The 18,581-nt window shown below is 55.5% G+C and overlaps 1 protein-coding gene across 3 annotated transcripts in view; it reads left to right on the forward strand.

Moving 5' to 3' along the window:
- ARHGEF10L (Rho guanine nucleotide exchange factor 10 like) overlaps window positions 1-17,223 on the forward strand; it is a 50,973-nt gene extending 33,750 nt beyond the window's left edge. Inside the window, exons 16-27 of one of the 3 annotated variants that reach the window (XM_056508037.1) lie at window positions 91-314; window positions 1,150-1,265; window positions 2,519-2,646; window positions 3,913-3,968; window positions 5,189-5,310; window positions 5,969-6,055; window positions 7,038-7,258; window positions 8,069-8,223; window positions 12,018-12,160; window positions 12,939-13,113; window positions 14,483-14,605; window positions 16,151-17,223. In XM_056508037.1, the coding sequence (XP_056364012.1) occupies window positions 91-314; window positions 1,150-1,265; window positions 2,519-2,646; window positions 3,913-3,968; window positions 5,189-5,310; window positions 5,969-6,055; window positions 7,038-7,258; window positions 8,069-8,223; window positions 12,018-12,160; window positions 12,939-13,113; window positions 14,483-14,605; window positions 16,151-16,641 (2,041 nt within the window). In that variant the 3' untranslated portion in view covers window positions 16,642-17,223. Of the gene's footprint in view, window positions 1-90; window positions 315-1,149; window positions 1,266-2,518; window positions 2,647-3,867; window positions 3,969-5,188; window positions 5,311-5,968; window positions 6,056-7,037; window positions 7,259-8,068; window positions 8,224-12,017; window positions 12,161-12,938; window positions 13,114-14,482; window positions 14,606-16,150 lie in introns of all 3 variants that reach the window. The other 2 variants (XM_056508036.1, XM_056508038.1) reach the window with 2 other exon arrangements.
- Window positions 17,224-18,581: the final 1,358 nt, after the last annotated feature.

Consider the following 18,581-nt stretch of genomic DNA (forward strand, 5'->3'; position numbering starts at 1 on the left):
TGCTCACACCCACATTTTTTGTTCACACCCACATTTCTGGGGTAAATCGTGTGCTGTGTTTAACCCTGTGCACCCCGTGCTCTCCGGCAGGGCCCAGCTGGAGCTCAGCAGCCTGGTGCCGCTGGGCCCCCGCTACGTGCTCAAGTGGAGCTCGGCGCTGCCGCAGGTGCAGGTGCTGGAGGTGGGGCAGGACGGCGGCGACAAGGACGGGGCCACCGCGGCCACCGCGGCCACCGCGGCCACCGCGGCCACCGCGGGCCAGCGCCGGCTCGGCCACGGCCCCGGCCCCGCGCCCGCCGGGCCGGCCGCGCACAGTGAGTGAGCCACGGCGGCTGGGGCGGGGGGTTTGGGGGATTAATGGGGTTTTGGGGTCTGTAGGGGGTTTGGGGGATTTAGTGGGGTTTGGCAGATTTAGGGGATTTGGGGAGATTTAGGGGGTTTTGGGGTTTTTAGGGGATTTGGGGAGCTTTAGGGGGTTTTGGGGTTTTTAGGGGATTTGAGGGTTTTTACGGGGTTTGGGGGTTTAGGGGGAGTTGGGGTTTTTAAGGGATTCAGGAGGTTTTAGGGGGTTTGGGGGTTTTAGGGGATTTGGGGGTTTTTAGGGGATTTGGTGTTTTAGGGGGTATTGGGGTTTAGGGGGTATTGGGGATTTTTAGGGGATTTGGTGTTTTAGGGGGTATTGGGGGTTTAGGGGGTATTGGGGGTTTTGGGGGCTTTTAAGGGATTTCAGGTTTTAGGGGGTATTGGGGGTTTTAGGGGGGTTTAGGGATTTTAGAGAATGTGGAGGGTTTTATGGGATTTGGGGTTTTAGGGGGTATTGGGGGTTTAGTGGGTTTGGGGGGTTTTGAGGGTTCTAATGGGGTTTGGGGGTTTTTAGGGGGGTTTGGGGTTTTTAGGGGATTTGGGGTTTTAGGGGATTTGGGGTTTTTAAGGAGTTTGGGGGATTTGAGGGGTTTCACCCCTCTGGGAGTCCCTGGTGCTGCCTGGCGGGCCGCGCCCGTCGGTGCCTCCCCGGGGGGATCCCACGGCGCTGCTGAAATCCCTTTTCCCACAGACAAGGTGTACCTAAATCCCTTTTCCCTCAAACACAAGGTGTACCTAAATCCCTTTTCCCACAGACAAGGTGTACCTAAATCCCTTTTCCCACAGACAAGGTGTACCTGGGCCCCCCGCGGCTCTTCCAGGAGCTGCAGGACCTGCAGAAGGACCTGGCGGTGGTGGAGCAGATCACGCTGCTCGTCAGCACCTTGCACGGCACCTACCAGGTGTGGGAGGGGAGGGGATGGGATGGGATGGGATGGGGTGGGATGGGGTGGGATGGGATCCATGGGATGGGATGGGATCCATGGGATGGGATGGGATCCATGGGATGGGATGGGATGGGATGGGATGGGATGGGATGGGATGGGATGGGATGGGATGGGATGGGATGGGATGGGATGGGATGGGAGGGTGGGAATGGGGTCGGGAGTGCAAGGTTTGGGGTCATCCCGGCTCTGGGGGACTGTTCCCAGGAATGCTGGGTGGGATTTGGGATCCTCCCGGCTCTGGGTGGCCACTGGGTTCAGCTCTGGGTGGGATTTGGGATGTCCCAGCCCTGTGGGACCGCTAGGTGCAGCTCTGGGTGGGATTTGGGATGTCCCAGCTTTGGGGGACAATTCCTGGGAATGCTGGGTGGGATTTGGGATGATCCCAGCCCTGTGGGACCATTCCCTCAATGCTGGGTGGGATTTGGGATGATCCCAGCCCTGTGGGACCATTCCCAGGAATGCTGGGTGGATTTGGGATGATCCTGTCTCTGTGGGACCATTCCCTCAATGCTGGGTGGGATTTGGGATGATCCTGTCTCTGTGGGACCATTCCCAGGAATGCTGGGTGGGATTTGGGATGTCCCAGCCCTGTGGGACCATTCCCTCAATGCTGGGTGGATTTGGGATGATCCTGTCTCTGTGGGACCGTTCCTGGGAGCAGTGGGTGGGATTTGGGATGTCCCAGCCCTGTGGGACCATTCCCAGGAATGCTGGGTGGATTTGGGATGATCCTGTCTCTGTGGGACCATTCCCTCAATGCTGGGTGGGATTTGGGATGATCCTGTCTCTGTGGGACCATTCCCAGGAATGCTGGGTGGGATTTGGGATGATCCCAGCCCTGTGGGACCGTTCCTGGGAGCAGTGGGTGGGATTTGGGATGATCCTGTCTCTGTGGGACCGTTCCTGGGAACAGTGGGTGGGATTTGGGATGTCCCAGCCCTGTGGGACCATTCCCAGGAATGCTGGGTGGGATTTGGGATGATCCCAGCCCTGTGGGACCATTCCCAGGAACGCTGGGTGGGATTTGGGATGATCCCAGCCCTGTGGGACCGTTCCTGGGAGCAGTGGGTGGATTTGGGATGATCCTGTCTCTGTGGGACCGTTCCTGGGAGCAGTGGGTGGATTTGGGATGTCCCAGCTTTGTGGGACCGTTCCTGGGAGCAGTGGGTGGATTTGGGATGATGTGGGGCCGCTGTGCTGTTCCCCAGAACCTGAACATGGCGGTGGCCCAGGACTGGTGCCTGGCCCTGCAGAGGATGATGAAGGTGAAGGAGGAGGAAATCCACTCGGCCAACAAGTGCCGGCTGCGGCTGCTGCTGCCCGGGAAACCCGACAAGTGAGCAGGGGGGTGGGGAGGAGGAGGAGGAGGAGGAGGAGGAGGAAGACCAGGATGAAGATGGTGAGGAGGATGAGGATGAGGAAGATGTGGAGGAGAATGAGGAGGATGAGGAGGAGGAGGAATAAGAAGAAGAAAAGGAGCAGGACAAGGGTGAAGATGATGAGGAGGAGAATGGGATGAGGAGGAGCATGAGGAAGAGCAGGAGGATGAGGAAGAGCCGAATGAAGATGATGGGGATGAGGAAGAGGATGAAGAGCAGGATGAAGATGAGGACGATAAGGATGAGGAGGAGCAGGAGGGGGATGAAGAGCAGGATTAAAATGATGAGGATGGGGATGAGGAAGAGGATGAAGAGCAGGATGAAGATGATCTGGAGGGTGGGGAGGAGGAGAATGACGAAGATGATGATGATGAGGATGCTGGGGATGAGGAGGAGGATGACAGTGAAGATGATGAAGATGATGATGAGGATGCTGGGGATAAGGTTGTGGTGGAGGAGGAAGAGCAGGATGAAGATGATGAAGGAGGATAAGGATGGGGATGAGCAGGAGGAGCCGGATGAGGATGAAGAGCAGGATGAAGATGAGGATGGGGATGAGGAGGAGGATGAAGAGCAGGATGAGGGTGATGTTGAGGATGGTGGGGATGAGATTGAGGAGGATGAAGAGCAGGGTGAGGATGAGGAGGAGGATGATGAGGATGGGGAGCAGAATGGGGATGAGGAGGATGAGGAGCAGGATGTAGAGGATGAGGATGAGGAGGATGAGGAGGAGGATGCAGAGGAGGAGGATGAGGAGGATGCAGATGATGAGGATGTGGATGAGGATGAGGAGGATGAGGAGCAGGGTGAGGATGATGAGGATGAGGAGGATGAGGAGCAGGATGCAGATGATGAGGATGAGGAGGATGAAGAGCAGGATGAGGATGATGAGGATGGGGATGGGGATGAGGATGAGGAGGATGAGGAGCAGGATGCAGATGATGAGGATGAGGAGGATGAGGAGCAGGATGAGGATGATGAGGATGAGGAGGATGAGGAGCAGGGTGAGGATGATGAGGATGAGGAGGAGGATGAGGAGCAGGATGCAGATGATGAGGATGGGGATGAGGATGAGGAGGATGAGGAGGAGGATGAGGAGCAGGATGCAGAGGATGAGGATGAGGAGCAGGGTGAGGATGATGAGCACAGAGCCGAGGCTGAAGGCCGCGTGCCCGCAGGTCGGGCCGCCCCATCAGTGTCATGGTGGTGTTCATCACCCCCAGCCCCCTGAGCAAGATCTGCTGGGTGAACCGGCTGCACCTGGCCAAGATCGGCCTGAGTGAGTCTGGGACTGGGACTGGGACTGGGAATGGGAATGGGAATGGGAATGGGAACTGGGAATGGGAACTGGGAACTGGGACTGGGACTGGGAACTGGAAATGGGAATGGGAATGGGAATGGGAACTGGGAACTGGGAACTGGGAATGGGAACTGGGACTGGGAACTGGGAACTGGGAATGGGAACTGGGACTGGGAACTGGGAATGGGAACTGGGAACTGGGAATGGGAACTGGGACTGAGAACTGGGAATGGGACTGGGAACTGGGAATGGGAATGGGGACTGGGAATGGGAATGGGAATGGGAATGAGAATGGGAATGGGAACTGGGAATGGGAACTGGGAACTGGGAATGGGAATGGGAATGGGAATGGGAATGGGGACTGGGGAACTGGGACTGGGAATTGGGAATGGGAACTGGGATTGGGAACTGAGACTGGGAATTGGGGAACTGGGACTGGGAACTGGGACTGTGAATGGGGGAACTGGGACTGGGAACTGGGACTGGGAACTGGGGAAACTGGGAATGGGAACTGGGATTGGGAACTGGGAACTGGGGAACTGGGATGGGGAACTGGGACTGGGGGAAAGTCTGAGATAATCCCATTTGCTTTTCCTTATTTATTTTTTTAAATCTGGGATCATCCCATTTGCTTTTCCTTATTTTTTTCTTTATTTAAATCTGGGATCATCCCGTTTGCTTTTCCTTTTTTTTTTTTATTTAAATCTGGCATCATCCCATTTGCTTTTCCTTTTTTTTTTTATTTAAATCTGGGATCATCCCATTTGCTTTTCCCTATTTTTTTTAAACTGGGATAATCCCGTTTGCTTTTCCCCATTTTTTTTATATCTGAGATAATCCCTTTCGCCTTTCCCTATTTTTTAAAAAATCTGAAATAATCCCATTTTCCCTTTGCCTGCTGTGTTTTCTTTAAATCTGGGCTAATCCCATTTACTTTTCCCTGTTTTTTCAAATTCTGGGACAATCCCATATCCATGAGCCACAACTCCCACCCCATCCCACCCTGGCAATTCAAGATGGAATTTTTTCCCAGAAATTTGTTTTTTTTTCGGGGTTTTTTTCCCCTCCACACTGCAATCATTGTGAGAAGGGGATGAGGCAATCCCAAATCCATGGGAATCAGGTGGATTGAGGCTGGGATGGATCCCAAGGGAGGAGTTTGGGGTGGGGCTGATCCCGGTTTTCCCGGTTTTCCGCAGGGGACGAGAACCAGCCGGGCTGGCTCTGCCCTGACGAGGACAGGAAGAGCAGAGCTCCCTTCTGGTGCCCCATCCTGTGCTGCCACATTCCAGCCTTCTCCTCCAAAGCCTTGGATCTGCAGGTGGGAGCTGGGAAAATCCTGGATCTGTCCAGGAAAGGCACAAATCCCACCCTGGAGGGGCTGGAAATCCCTCAGATCCAGCTGGGAAAGGCACAAATCCCACCCTGGAGGGGCTGGAAATCACTGGATCCAGATGGGAAAGGCAAAAATCCCATCCTGGAGGGGCTGAAAAAGGCAGGAATTGGGACAATCCAGCCTGGAAAGTTTGGAATAACAGCTGGATTCCAAAATTTGGGGTCTTCACCAGTATCCTGCCTGCTTGGGGTGATGTGGGTTCTCCATCCCCTTTCCCTTTGCATCCATGATTTTGGATCACAAATCCCGTTCCAGAGGGACTGAAAAACCCTGGGACCTGGGTGGGAAAGGCACAAATCCCATCCTGGAGGGGCTGAAGAAGGCAGGAATTGATGGAATCTAAGAGGGAAAATCAGGAATGGCAGCTGGATCCCAAATTTTGGGATCTGCACTGATATCCTGCCTGCTTGGGGTGATTTGGGTTCTCCATCCCCTTTCCTTTATATCCTTGATTTTGGGCCAGAAAGGCACAAATCCCACAGTGTAGGAGGGGTTGGAAAAGGCAGGAACTGGGAAAATCCAGGGGGGAAATTTGGGAATTGCAGCCAGGCCGTGTCCCAGTCCCAGTTTTTGGTTCCCCCAGCTCGGAGCTGCTGTGCACAATCCCGTCCATTCCTCACTCCTGGGATTCTCAGCTGTCAGCACCTCCCTGCCCCAGGGCTTCCTGTGGGTGAGCAAAGCCCAAACTCCGGGATTTGGGATTTTTTGGGAGTTGGGATTTGGGGTTTGGGATTATTTGGGGGTTGGGATTTGGGGTTTGGGATGGCTCTGGCTGAAATCACCTTCCAAGGGATCCTCATTCCCACTTTTCCTGCAGATGGGAGGGGGCAGGGGGGCAGGGGGAGATCTCCAGGTGAGCACAACCCCAGGGGATCCTGGGATTTGGGATTACCTGGGATTTGGGATTATTTGGCATTTTTCAGGATTTGGAATTTGGGATGGCTGTGCTGGAACCCCGGGATGCTCATTCCCGCTGTTCCCATTTCCCTGGGGGTGGGAGGGGGGCAGGTGGAGATCTTTGGGATTTGGGATTTTGGGTTATTTGGGATTATTTTGGGTTATTTGGGAATATTTGTGATGGCTGTGCTGGAATCCTGGGATGCTCATTCCCGCTGTTTCCATTTTCCCACAGGTGGGAGGGGGGCAGGTGGAGATCTCTGGGATTTGGGATTTTGGGTTATTTGGGATTCTTTGGGATTCTTTGGGGATATTTGGGATTATTTGGGATTCTTTGGGAATATTTGGGATTCTTTAGGATTCTTTGGGAATATTTGGGATGGCTGTGCTGGAACCATGGGGTGCTCATTCCCGCTGTTCCCATTTCCCTGGGGGTGGGAGGGGGGCAGGTGGAGATCTCTGGGATTTGGGATTTTGGTTATTTGGGATTCTTTGGGTTTCTTTGGGATTCTTTGGGATTCTTTAGGATTCTTTGGGAATATTTGGGATGGCTGTGCTGGAACCCCGGGGTGCTCATTCCCGCTGTTCCCGTTTCCCTGGGGGTGGGAGTGGGGCAGGTGGAGATATCTGGGATTTGGGATTTTGGGTTATTTGGGATTTTGGGTTATTTGGGATTTTGGGTTATTTGGGATTCTTTGGGATGGCTGTGCTGGAACCCCGGGGTGCTCATTCCCGCTGTTCCCGTTTCCCTGCAGGTGGGAGGGGGGCAGGAGGGGGCGGGGGGGCAGGTGGAGATCTTCTCCCTGAACCGCCCCGTGCCCCGAACCGTCAAGTCGTTCCCGGTGCCGGCCCCGGTGCTGTGCATGGAATTCATCCCGGAGCCGCAGCCCCCGGATCCCGCCCAGCCGGGAGCGGCCCCGGAGCCGGCGCCCAACGCCCCCCACCCTGCAGTGTGCCTGGGCCTGCAGGACGGGAGGTGAGACCCAGGCACAGCTCCCGTCCCTAATCCTGCCTCCCATCCCGAATTCCTGCCTCCCATCCCGAATTCCTGCCTCCCATCCTGAATCCCGGCTCCCATCCCAAATCCCGGCTCCCATCCCGAATTCCTGCCTCCCGTCCCAAATCCCAGATCCCATCTCAAATCCCATCTTCCATCCCAAATCCCAGATCCCATCCCGAATCTCAGCTCTCACCCCAAATCCCAGCTCGCATCCTGAATCCTGGCTCTGATCCCAAATCCCAGCTCCAGTCCTAAATCCTGACTCCAATCTCAAATCCCATCTCTCATCCCAAATCCCGGCTCCCATCTCAAATCCCATCTCCCATCCCAGATCCCATCTCCCCTCCCAAATCCCTTCTCCCCTTATCCCATCTCCCCTCCCAAATCCCATCTCCCATCCCAAATCCCATCTCCCATCCCAAATCCCATCTCCCATTCCAAATCCCATCTCCCATCCCAAATCCCATCTCCCGTTATCCCATATCCCATCTCCCATCGCAGATCCCATCTCCCATCCCTTATCCCATCTCCCATCCCATATCCCATCTCCCCTCCCTTATCCCATCTCCCCTCCCTTATCCCATCTCCCATCCCATATCCTATCTCCCATCCCATATCCCATCTCCCATCCCATATCCCATCTCCCATCCCTTATCCCATCTCCCCTCCCTTATCCCCTCTCCCCTCCCCTCTCCCCTCTCCCCTCTCCCCTCTCCCCTCTCCCCTCCCCTCCCCTCTCCCCGGGCTGATGCCGTGTCCCCCCGGGCTGATGCCGTGTCCCCCCAGCCTGCTGGTGTACGGCGCGGTGGATTCGGGCACCCCGTGCCTGCAGCGCTGCCGCGTCCCCGGCTCGCCGCCCGTCCTGTGCCTCCGACACAGCCCCGAGCTGCTGCTGGCCGGGCTGCAGGACGGGCACGTGGCCGCCTTCCCCCGGAGCCAGGGTGAGCCTGCCGTGGGATCCACTGGGCTGGGGGGGGATCCACATCCGGGGTGTCCCACTGGGACTGGGATAAATCCACATCTGGGGTATCCCATATGGACTGGGGTGGATCCACATCTGGGGTATCCCACTGGGCTGGACTGGGGGGGATCCACATCTGGGGTGTCCCACTGGGACTGGGGTGGATCCACATCCGGGATGTCCCATTGGGACTGGGGTAAATCCACATCTGGGGTATCCCATTGGGACTGGGGTAAATCCACATCTGGGGTATCCCATCTGGGACTGGGGTGGATCCACATCCGGGATACTGGGACTGGGGTGGATCCACATCTGGGGTATCCCATATGGACTGGGGGGGATCCACATCTGGGATACTGGGACTGGGGTAAATCCACATCCAGGGTATCCCATATGGATTGGGATAAATCCACATCCGGGGTGTCCCACTGGGCTGGGGTGGATCCACATCCAGGGTATCCCATATGGACTGGGGTAAATCCACATCCAGGGTATCCCACTGGGACTGGGGTAAATCCACATCCGGGGTATCCCATATGGACTGGGGTGGATCCACACCCAGGGTATCCCACCGGGACTGGGGTAAATCCACATCCAGGGTATCCCATATGGACTGGGGTAAATCCACATCTGGGGTATCCCATTGGGACTGGGGTGGATCCACATCCGGGGTTTCCCATATGGACTGGGGTGGATCCACATCTGGGGTATCCCACTGGGACTGGGGTGGATCCACATCTGGGGTATCCCACATGGATTGGGATAAATCCACATCCGGGGTATCCCACTGGGGTAAATCCCCATTCAGGATATCCTCACTGGGACTGGGATAAATTCACATTTAGGATATCCCACTGGGGTAAATCCCCATTCAGGATATCCCACTGGGGTAAATCCCTGTTTTTCCTTTGTTTTCCTGGTATTTTCCCCTTCCCTTGGCAGCCCCAGAGCAGGAAATTCCAATTTCCCTGTGGTGGATTCTAACAAACTTATTTTGGGGGAAAACTTTGGGAAAAGTTGGTCCTGGAAAGGGGATGCTGCAAGATTCAGGGTGGGATGTACAAGGAATGGGAATTGCCTTCCCAAAATTTTGGTTTTGGTCTCCTCCCCCAACTCCCCCATGTGAAAAAATCCCTTTATTCCCTGGATTTTGGGGTAATTTTCCCGGGATTTGGCTCAGGCTGAGGTCCCATCCTGCTGCAATCCTTCTTTTCCAGAATTTCCTGGACTGGGAAATTCCTTGTTTTCATCACTAGGGGGTTGGAAAGAGCAGGGAATCCTGCGGAATTTGGGGTGGAATTCCGAGTTTTCTCCAAGAAAAGCTGCAGGAAGCAGCACCTGGCTCAATCCCGAGCCACCAAATCCCCCTAAACTCAGATTTTTGGGATTGTGCCCATCTCCCTTCCCAAGTGGGAGCCAATTAAGGGCTTTAATTAATTTTAATGGATTAAACAGCAGCCACAGGGGGGAGTTCTTAACCTCATCCTGATTTTTTGGGAGGATAAAGGAAGAAGGAATAAGCTTCCCTGGAATTACTCCTTTTCCCTGGAAATCAGGATTTGCTGGGAGCAGGGCTTGGAGCATCCAAAGGCTCCTTCATCCCTGGAATCTGAGGGTTTGGATAAAAAAATTGACTGGGAAAAAAAAGAAGAAAAGTGCTGATGGATTGGAGCCTCTGGCATTGGATTGATCCCAATCCAGCTGCTCCCAGATCCTCAGGATTGGAAAAAAAATGGAATTTGGGCTTTTCCAAGGAGCCTTGGGGTTGAGGTGGCTGCTCCTTCACTACTTCAGTGCCATGTGTGGTGGGAAAAGGGAATTTTGGGAATGTTGGGAAGTGGGAATGACCCTCCTGGTGACCCCTGGGGGGCTTGGCTGAACCTGGAGCTTCCCGAGTGTGCTGAGTTCCATATTTTCCCATTATCCCATTCCATGTTTTCCTGTTAACCCATTCCATGTGTGCCGAGTTCTGTGTTTTCCCATTATCCCATTCCATGTGTGCTGGGCATTCCATGTTTTCCTGTTATCCTGTTCCCTTTTATCCCAATCCCAGTTATCCTGTTCCCTGTCGTTATCCCGTTTCCCATTCCCTGTTATCCCATTCAATTATCCCATTCTGTTATCTCATTCCCTGTTATCCCATTCTTTGTTATCCCATTCCATTATCCTGTTCCTTTTACCCCATTCCCTGTTCCATTATCCCATTCAGTTATCCCGTTCTGTTACCCTGTTCTGCATTATCCCATTCCCTGTTACCCTGTTGCTGTTTCTCCTTTCCATGTTTTCCCCTTCCCTGTTATCCCGTTCCCTGATCCCATTCCCGTTATCCCATTCCCAGAGGGTTTATGGGATGTTCCAGATGGGGTCAGGCTCTGATCCCGTTCCTGTTATCCCGTTCCAGAGGGTTTATGGGATGCTGTGGGTGGGTCAGGCTCTGATCCCATTCCCAGTTATCCCATTCCCAGAGGGTTTATGGGATGCACTGGATGGGTCAGGCCCTGATCCCATTCCCGTTATCCCATTCCCAGAGGATTTATGGGATGTTCCAGATGGGGTCAGGCTCTGATCCCGTTCCCGTTATCCCGTTCCAGAGGGTTTATGGGATGCTGTGGGTGGGTCAGGCTCTGATCCCATTCCCAGTTATCCCATTCCCAGAGGGTTTATGGGATGCACTGGATGGGTCAGGCCCTGATCCCATTCCCGTTATCCCATTCCCAGAGGATTTATGGGATGTTCCAGATGGGGTCAGGCTCTGATCCCGTTCCTGTTATCCCGTTCCAGAGGGTTTATGGGATGCTGTGGGTGGGTCAGGCTCTGATCCCATTCCCAGTTATCCCATTCCCAGAGGGTTTATGGGATGCACTGGATGGGTCAGGCCCTGATCCCATTCCCGTTATCCCATTCCCAGAGGATTTATGGGATGTTCCAGATGGGGTCAGGCTCTGATCCCGTTCCCGTTATCCCGTTCCAGAGGGTTTATGGGATGCTGTGGGTGGGTCAGGCTCTGATCCCGTTCCCGTTATCCCGTTCCAGAGGGTCTATGGGATGCTCTGGATGGGTCAGGCTCTGATCCCATTCCCGTTATCCCGTTCCAGAGGGTTTATGGGATGCTGTGGGTGGGTCAGGCTCTGATCCCGTTCCCGTTATCCCGTTCCAGAGGGTCTGTGGGATGCACTGGGTGGGTCAGGCCCTGATCCATTCCCGTTATCCCGTTCCAGAGGGTCTGTGGGATGCTGTGGGTGGGTCAGGCTCTGATCCCGTTCCCGTTATCCTGTTCCAGAGGGTTTATGGGATGCTGTGGGTGGGTCAGGCTCTGATCCCGTTCCCGTTATCCTGTTCCAGAGGGTCTATGGGATGCTGTGGGTGGGTCAGGCCCTGATCCCGTTCCTGTTATCCCGTTCCAGAGGGTCTATGGGATGCTGTGGGTGGGTCAGGCCCTGATCCCGTTCCCGTTATCCTGTTCCAGAGGGTCTATGGGATGCTGTGGGTGGGTCAGGCCCTGATCCCGTTCCTGTTATCCCGTTCCAGAGGGTCTATGGGATGCTGTGGGTGGGTCAGGCCCTGATCCATTCCCGTTATCCCGTTCCAGAGGGTCTGTGGGATGCTGTGGGTGGGTCAGGCTCTGATCCCGTTCCCGTTATCCTGTTCCAGAGGGTCTGTGGGATGCACTGGGTGGGTCAGGCTCTGATCCCATTCCCGTTATCCCGTTCCAGAGGGTCTATGGGATGCTGTGGGTGGGTCAGGCTCTGATCCGTTCCTGTTATCCCGTTCCAGAGGGTCTGTGGGATGCGGGCGCGGTGCGGATGCTCCGGGTGGGGCCGGGCCCCGTGCGGGCGCTGCTGGCGCTCGAGGAGTCGCTCTGGGCCAGTTCCCAAAACCTCGTCAGTGTCCTGAGCACTCCAGAGCTGCAGAGCCAGGTACGGAGCGGGAATAACGGGAACGGGAACGGGAACGGGAATGGGAATGGGATTGGGAATGGGAATGTGGGAATGGGATTGGGAATGTGGGAACGGGATTGGGAATGGGATTGGGAATGAGTGGGGATGGAGATGGGAATGGGAACGGGAATGGGAATGGGAATGGGAATGGGGATGGGAATGGGAATGGGGATGAGGATGGGGATGGGGATGGAGAATGGGATCGGGAACAGGAATGGAGATGGGAATGGGGGTGGGAATGGGAATGGGAACAGGATTGGGAACAGGAATGGGAATGGGAACAGGATTGGGAATGGGATTGGGAATGGGAATGGGAACAGGATTGGGAATGGGAATGGGAATAGGAATGGAGATGGGAATGGGATTGGGAATGGGGATGGGAATGGGGATGGGAATGGGAATAGGAATGGAGATGGGAATGGGATTGGGAATGAGAGTGGGGATGGGGATGGGAATGGGAATGGGGGTGGCAATTGGAACAAGAGTGGGAACAGGATCAGGAACAGATACAGGAATGGGAATGGGAATTGGGATTAGGAATGGGAACAGGAACAGGAATTAGGATTGGGAATGGGAATAGTTTGGGAATGGATATGGGGAGTTGGAATGGGAATGGGAATGGAAAGGGGAACAGCAATGGGAAAAAGCCCTGGAAGGGGTTGGAGCGGGGCTGGATTCCGGCGGGAAGGACTGGGATGTGATCCCAGAGCAGGAGCTGCGGGAGCAGCGGGAGCGCTGTTAACCCCTGCGTCCCCAGCACCGCTTCGAGGCGCACCCCGAGCCCGCGGCGGCCGTGACGCGGATGGTGCGCGCGGGCAGCGGCGTGTGGATGGCGTTCGCACAGGGCTCCTCCATCCGCCTCTTCCACACCGAGACCCGCGAGCACCTGCAGGAGATCAACGTGGCCACCAGGACCACCCTGCTGCAGCCCGGTGAGCGACTGCAGATTAATTAGGGTCATTAATTAGTGATCATGGGGGAATCGGGGAATGGGACCACCCTGCTTCAGCCAGTGAGCGATTAGCAGCCCTAATTAGGGTCATTAATTAATGATCATGGGGGAATCAGGGAATGGGACCACCCTGCTGCAGCCAGGTGAGCGATTAACAGCCCTAATTGGGGTCATTAATTAATGATCATGGGGGAATCAGGGAATGGGACCACCCTGCTGCAGCCTGGTGAGTGATTAGCAGCGCTAATTGGGGTCATTAATTAACGATCATGGGGGAATCGGGGAATGGGACCTGCTGCAGCCCGGTGAGCGACTGGCAGCGCTAATTGGGGTCATTAATGAATGGATCCCTGGGACTGAGGGAATGGGACCACCCTGCTGCAGCCTGGTGAGCAATTACCGATTAATTTGGGTCATTAATTAATAATCCAGAGGGAGTCAGGGAATGGGATCACCCTGCTGCAGCCTCATGAGTGATTAAAAACCCTAATTTGGGTCATTAATTAATGAATCTATGGGGAATCAAGGAATGAGACCACCCTGCTGCTGCCTGGTGAGATCCTAATTAATAACTAATGAGGGGCATTAATTAGCGGATCCAGGGGGAATTAGGGGATGGGGCAGCCCAGGGGGTCCCACTAGGATCCGCAGGAATTGTGTCCCATGAGCGCATCCCTGGATCCCAAATTATTCTGTGATCCCATCCGCCATCCCTGTCCCTCTCCAGGTGATCCCACCCTCATTCCAGCCTCATTCCCATTCCCATTCCAGTTCCATAGTCCCTTCATTAGTTCCGAGCACCAGACTCATGTAATTCCCTGGTTTTTCCCCTTTTTCCCTCTTTTTCTGGGCATGTCCCTATATCCCAATATCCTGATATCCCAATATCCCAATATCCTGATATCCCAATATCGTGACATCCCCATGTCCAGATGTCCTGATGTGCCTCCCATCCCTGCACTGGGATTAAATCCATTTGAACTCCCAAACCTCTGGAATTTGGCAGTGCCGAATTTGGCAGTGCTGCAGCGCCATGGATTTACTGATTTCCGTGGATTTACCGATTTCCGTGGATTTATCACTTTCCCTGGATTTCTCTCTTTCCCTGGGTTGATCACTTTCCCAACTCCTGCTAACTCCTTCCCATAAAATCCCCATTTCCTGTTGGAATCTCTCTCTTCTCCCGCTTTTCCTTTCCCCTCCTTTAGCTCCTTTCCATCCCCAGCATTTCCCGCTGGATCTGCCGGGATCTTCCCGAGGCCGTTCCCTACGGAAACCCCGTGGCCAGCCGGGAGTTGGGCCGTGGGACTCTCCCTGATCCCGGCTTTTCCCGGCTTTTCCCGCTGCAGGGCAGAAGCTCGTGCACGTCACCAGCCTCCTGCTGTGCCAGGGCTCGCTCTGGGTGGGGACAGACCTGGGAATCATCGTCCTGCTGCCCGTGCCGCGCCTGGAGGGCATCCCGAAAATCACCGGTGAGTCCCGCAGCCTTCCCGGGAAAACTGGGACGTTCCCAAAAAATGGCGCCATTCCCGGCTGTTCCCAGCCCATTCCCGGCTGTTCCCATCCCGGTCCCACTGTTTTCGTTCCCAGCCCATTCCCAGTCTCATTCCCAGTCTCATTCCCATTCTGATCCCACTGTTTCTGTTCCCAGTGCATTCCCGGCCCATTCCCATCCTGATCCTGTTGTTTCCATCTCAGCTCATTCCTGGCCTGTTCCCTGCCCGTTCACAGTCCCATTCCCATCCCAATCCCACTGTTTCCGTTCCCAGCCCATTCCCATCCCATTCCCAGCCTGTTCCCAGCCCGTTCCCATCCCGTTCCCATCCCAATCCCACTGTTTCCATTCCCATCCCATTCCCAGGCTGTTCCCATCCTGTTCCCATCCCATTCCCATCCCATTCCCATCCCATTCCCATCCCGTTCCCATCCCGTTCCCATCCCATTCCCATCCCGTTCCCATCCTGTTCCCATCCCAATCCCACTGTTTCCATTCCCATCCCATTCCCATCCCATTCCCATCCCATTCCCATCCCGTTCCCAGCCTGTTCCCACTGTTTCCATTCCCAGCCCGTTCCCATCCCGTTCCCATCCCGTTCCCAGCCCGTTCCCATCCCGTTCCCACTGATTCCATTCCCATCCCGTTCCCATCCCATTCCCATCCCATTCCCATCCCATCCCATTCCCATCCCGTTCCCAGCCCGTTCCCATCCCATTCCCAGCCCGTTCCCGGTCCCATCCCATTCCCATCCCATTCCCAGCCCGTTCCCAGCCCGTTCCCAGCCCGTTCCCATCCCATTCCCATCCCATTCCCATCCCAATCCCACTGTTTCCATTCCCATCCCATTCCCATCCCGTTCCCAGCCCGTTCCCATCCCGTTCCCATCCCGTTCCCATCCCGTTCCCAGCCCGTTCCCAGCCCGTTCCCATCCCAATCCCACTGTTTCTGTTCCCATCCCATTCCCAGCCCGTTCCCATCCCGTTCCCATCCCATTCCCATCCTGTTCCCATCCCAATCCCACTGTTTCCATTCCCATCCCGTTCCCATCCCGTTCCCATCCTGTTCCCAGCCCGTTCCCAGCCCGTTCCCATCCCAATCCCACTGTTTCTGTTCCCATCCCATTCCCAGCCTGTTCCCAGCCCGTTCCCATCCCATTCCCATCCCGTTCCCATCCCGTTCCCATCCCGTTCCCATCCCGTTCCCATCCCAATCCCACTGTTTCCATTCCCATCCCGCTCCCAGCCCGTTCCCAGCCCGTTCCCATCCCAGTCCCACTGTTTCTGTTCCCATCCCATTCCCATCCCGTTCCCGGCCCGTTCCCATCCCGTTCCCATCCCACTGTTTCCATTCCCATCCCGTTCCCAGCCCGTTCCCATCCCATTCCCATCCCGTTCCCATCCTGTTCCCATCCCAATCCCACTGTTTCCATTCCCATCCCGTTCCCATCCCATTCCCATCCTGTTCCCATCCCGTTCCTGGCCCGTTCCCGGCCCGTTCCCACCCCGTCCCTGTTTTCCAGGGAAGGGGATGGTGTCCCTGAACGGCCACGCCGGCCCCGTGCAGTTCCTGGCGCTGGCTCTCAGCACTCTGGCCCCCGACGCGCTCCGGGCCGAGCAGGACGAGCCCGACGAGGCCGAGGAGGAGAAATCGCCGGACCCGGAGGGGCTCCCGCCGCAGGAAATGCGGAAAAAGGGGATTGTGCTACAGTACCGGCTGCGCTCCACGGCGCACCTGCCCGGCCAGCTGCTCTCCGTGCGGGAGGCGGCGCCGGGAGCGCCGGGAACGCCGGGGCACGCCGAGGAGGACGGCTCCATCTACGAGCTGGCCGACGATCCCGACGTGTGGGTGCGCAGCCGGCCCTGCTCCCGGGATTCTTCCCGCAAGGAAATCTCCTCCGTGGCCATCGTCTCCGGGGGCCGCGGCTACCGGGATTTCCGGGCGGAATCCGCGCGCCGCTCCGGGGATGCCGACAGCTCCCTGCTCATCTGGCAGCTCCCGCTGGTGCTGTGAGCCCGCCCGGAATTCCCGAATTTCCTACCTCAGGAATCCCTCAAATTCCCGGGAGCGGCGCCGCCTCAGCCGCTGCGAGGAAAGAAAAACTGGGGGAAAAGCGGGATTGTCCCCTAAATCCATTTGGAGTTGGGAGCGGCGGGATTTTCCCGGTTTCCCTCTGTGTGTGCGTGTGTGTGTGTGTGGATAATCCCTAGAGATAGAAATCCCTGGGTTATAAATAGGCTGTACATTATTACCTGTAAAAAGGAGGAATCTGTATATATTGGGAATGCCGGGAAGAGCGGGAGCAGCTCCCGAAAAAGCGGCTCCGGCTGCAATATCCACTCCTCCCAGTCCCGACTGGGAATTTGTGGAATTACCCCTGGATTTGGGAGCCGGGCCCGCTCGGCTTCCCAAGGAAAGGAAAACAGGGGGAGCGTGGAAATAAATCCCATAGGAATTGCCGTGGTTTCCTTGGTTTGTGGCTTCAGGGCTTTTCCAGGATTTGGGGGCAGCATTCCAAGGATTCTGCTGCCCTGGGAGTGCAGATTTCCAATGGAATGGGGAGAGCTTTAAGATGATTCCAGCCCATCCTGGAATTCTGGGATTCTGATGCATTCCCCTGGAGCTGCACATCCCAAAATCTGTTTAAATCCCCAAAATTTCCTTTTTTCCCACTAGGAATGGGGCGGGATGGAGGGAAAATCCTCCCCTCCTTCCTCTGCTTCTGCCCTCTCCATCGGCACCAGAGAAATCCCATCCCCGGGAGTTGGGAATTCATCCCAGGACTGGATCCATTGCCATTCCTGCCTGGAATGGGCTCCAATGGGATTCTGTGGGGAGCATCCCAGAGATGGGATGGATATTCCTGAGCCTTGGAAGCTTCCTGATGGATATTCCATCCTCATCCCAAACCTTTCAGGGATACTCCATCCTCATCCCAAACCTCTCAGGGATATTCCATCCTCATCCCAACCCTCTCAGGGATATTCCATCCTCATCCCAACTCTCTCAGGGATATTCCATCCTCATCCCAAACCTTTCAGGGATATTCCATCCTCATCCCAACCCTCTCAGGGATATTCCATCCTCATCCCAACTCTCTCAGGGATATTCCATCCTCATCCCAACCCTCTCAGGGATATTCCATCCTCATCCCAACTCTCTCAGGGATATTCCATCCTCATCCCAAACCTCTCAGGGATATTCCATCCTCATCCCAACCCTCTCAGGGATATTCCATTCTCATCCCAACCCTCTCAGGGATATTCCATCCTCATCCCAACCCTCTCAGGGATATTCCATCCTCATCCCAAACCTCTCAGGGATATTCCATCCTCATCCCAACTCTCTCAGGGATATTCCATCCTCATCCCAACCCTCTCAGGGATATTCCATCCTCATCCCAACCCTCTCAGGGATATTCCATCCTCATCCCAAACCTCTCAGGGATATTCCATCCTCATCCCAACTCTCTCAGGGATATTCCATCCTCATCCCAACCCTCTCAGGGATATTCCATCCTCATCCCAACTCTCTCAGGGATATTCCATCCTCATCCCAACCCTCTCAGGGATATTCCATCCTCATCCCAAATCTCTCAGGGATATTCCATCCTCATCCCAACCCTCTCAGGGATATTCCATCCTCATCCCAAATCTCTCAGGGATATTTTCCTCTCCTTGTCCCAGCCCTTGCTGCACCTTTGGGATCCATGGAGCAGCCACTGCCCCTGCAGGGCTGGTCCAGCTCCAGGGGCTGAAGTGATCCCAAAGAAAAGCGGATTCTGTGCTCCCACTCTCTCCGAGCCGGGCACCGAGCTGGATTTTCTGAGGCCAGCGCCTCTTCTCCCAGATTTCCCATTCCAGGCTGGGAATTTGGGCCAGGTCGATTTCAGGGCAGGCCCCGCTCCTGCCTCAACACCGGCGCCCGCCTTGGGGACATCAGGTGGCACCAAG

Source organism: Oenanthe melanoleuca, chromosome 21 (genome assembly GCF_029582105.1).
Source record: "Oenanthe melanoleuca isolate GR-GAL-2019-014 chromosome 21, OMel1.0, whole genome shotgun sequence".
In the NCBI taxonomy this organism is placed as follows: Eukaryota; Metazoa; Chordata; class Aves; order Passeriformes; family Muscicapidae; genus Oenanthe; species Oenanthe melanoleuca.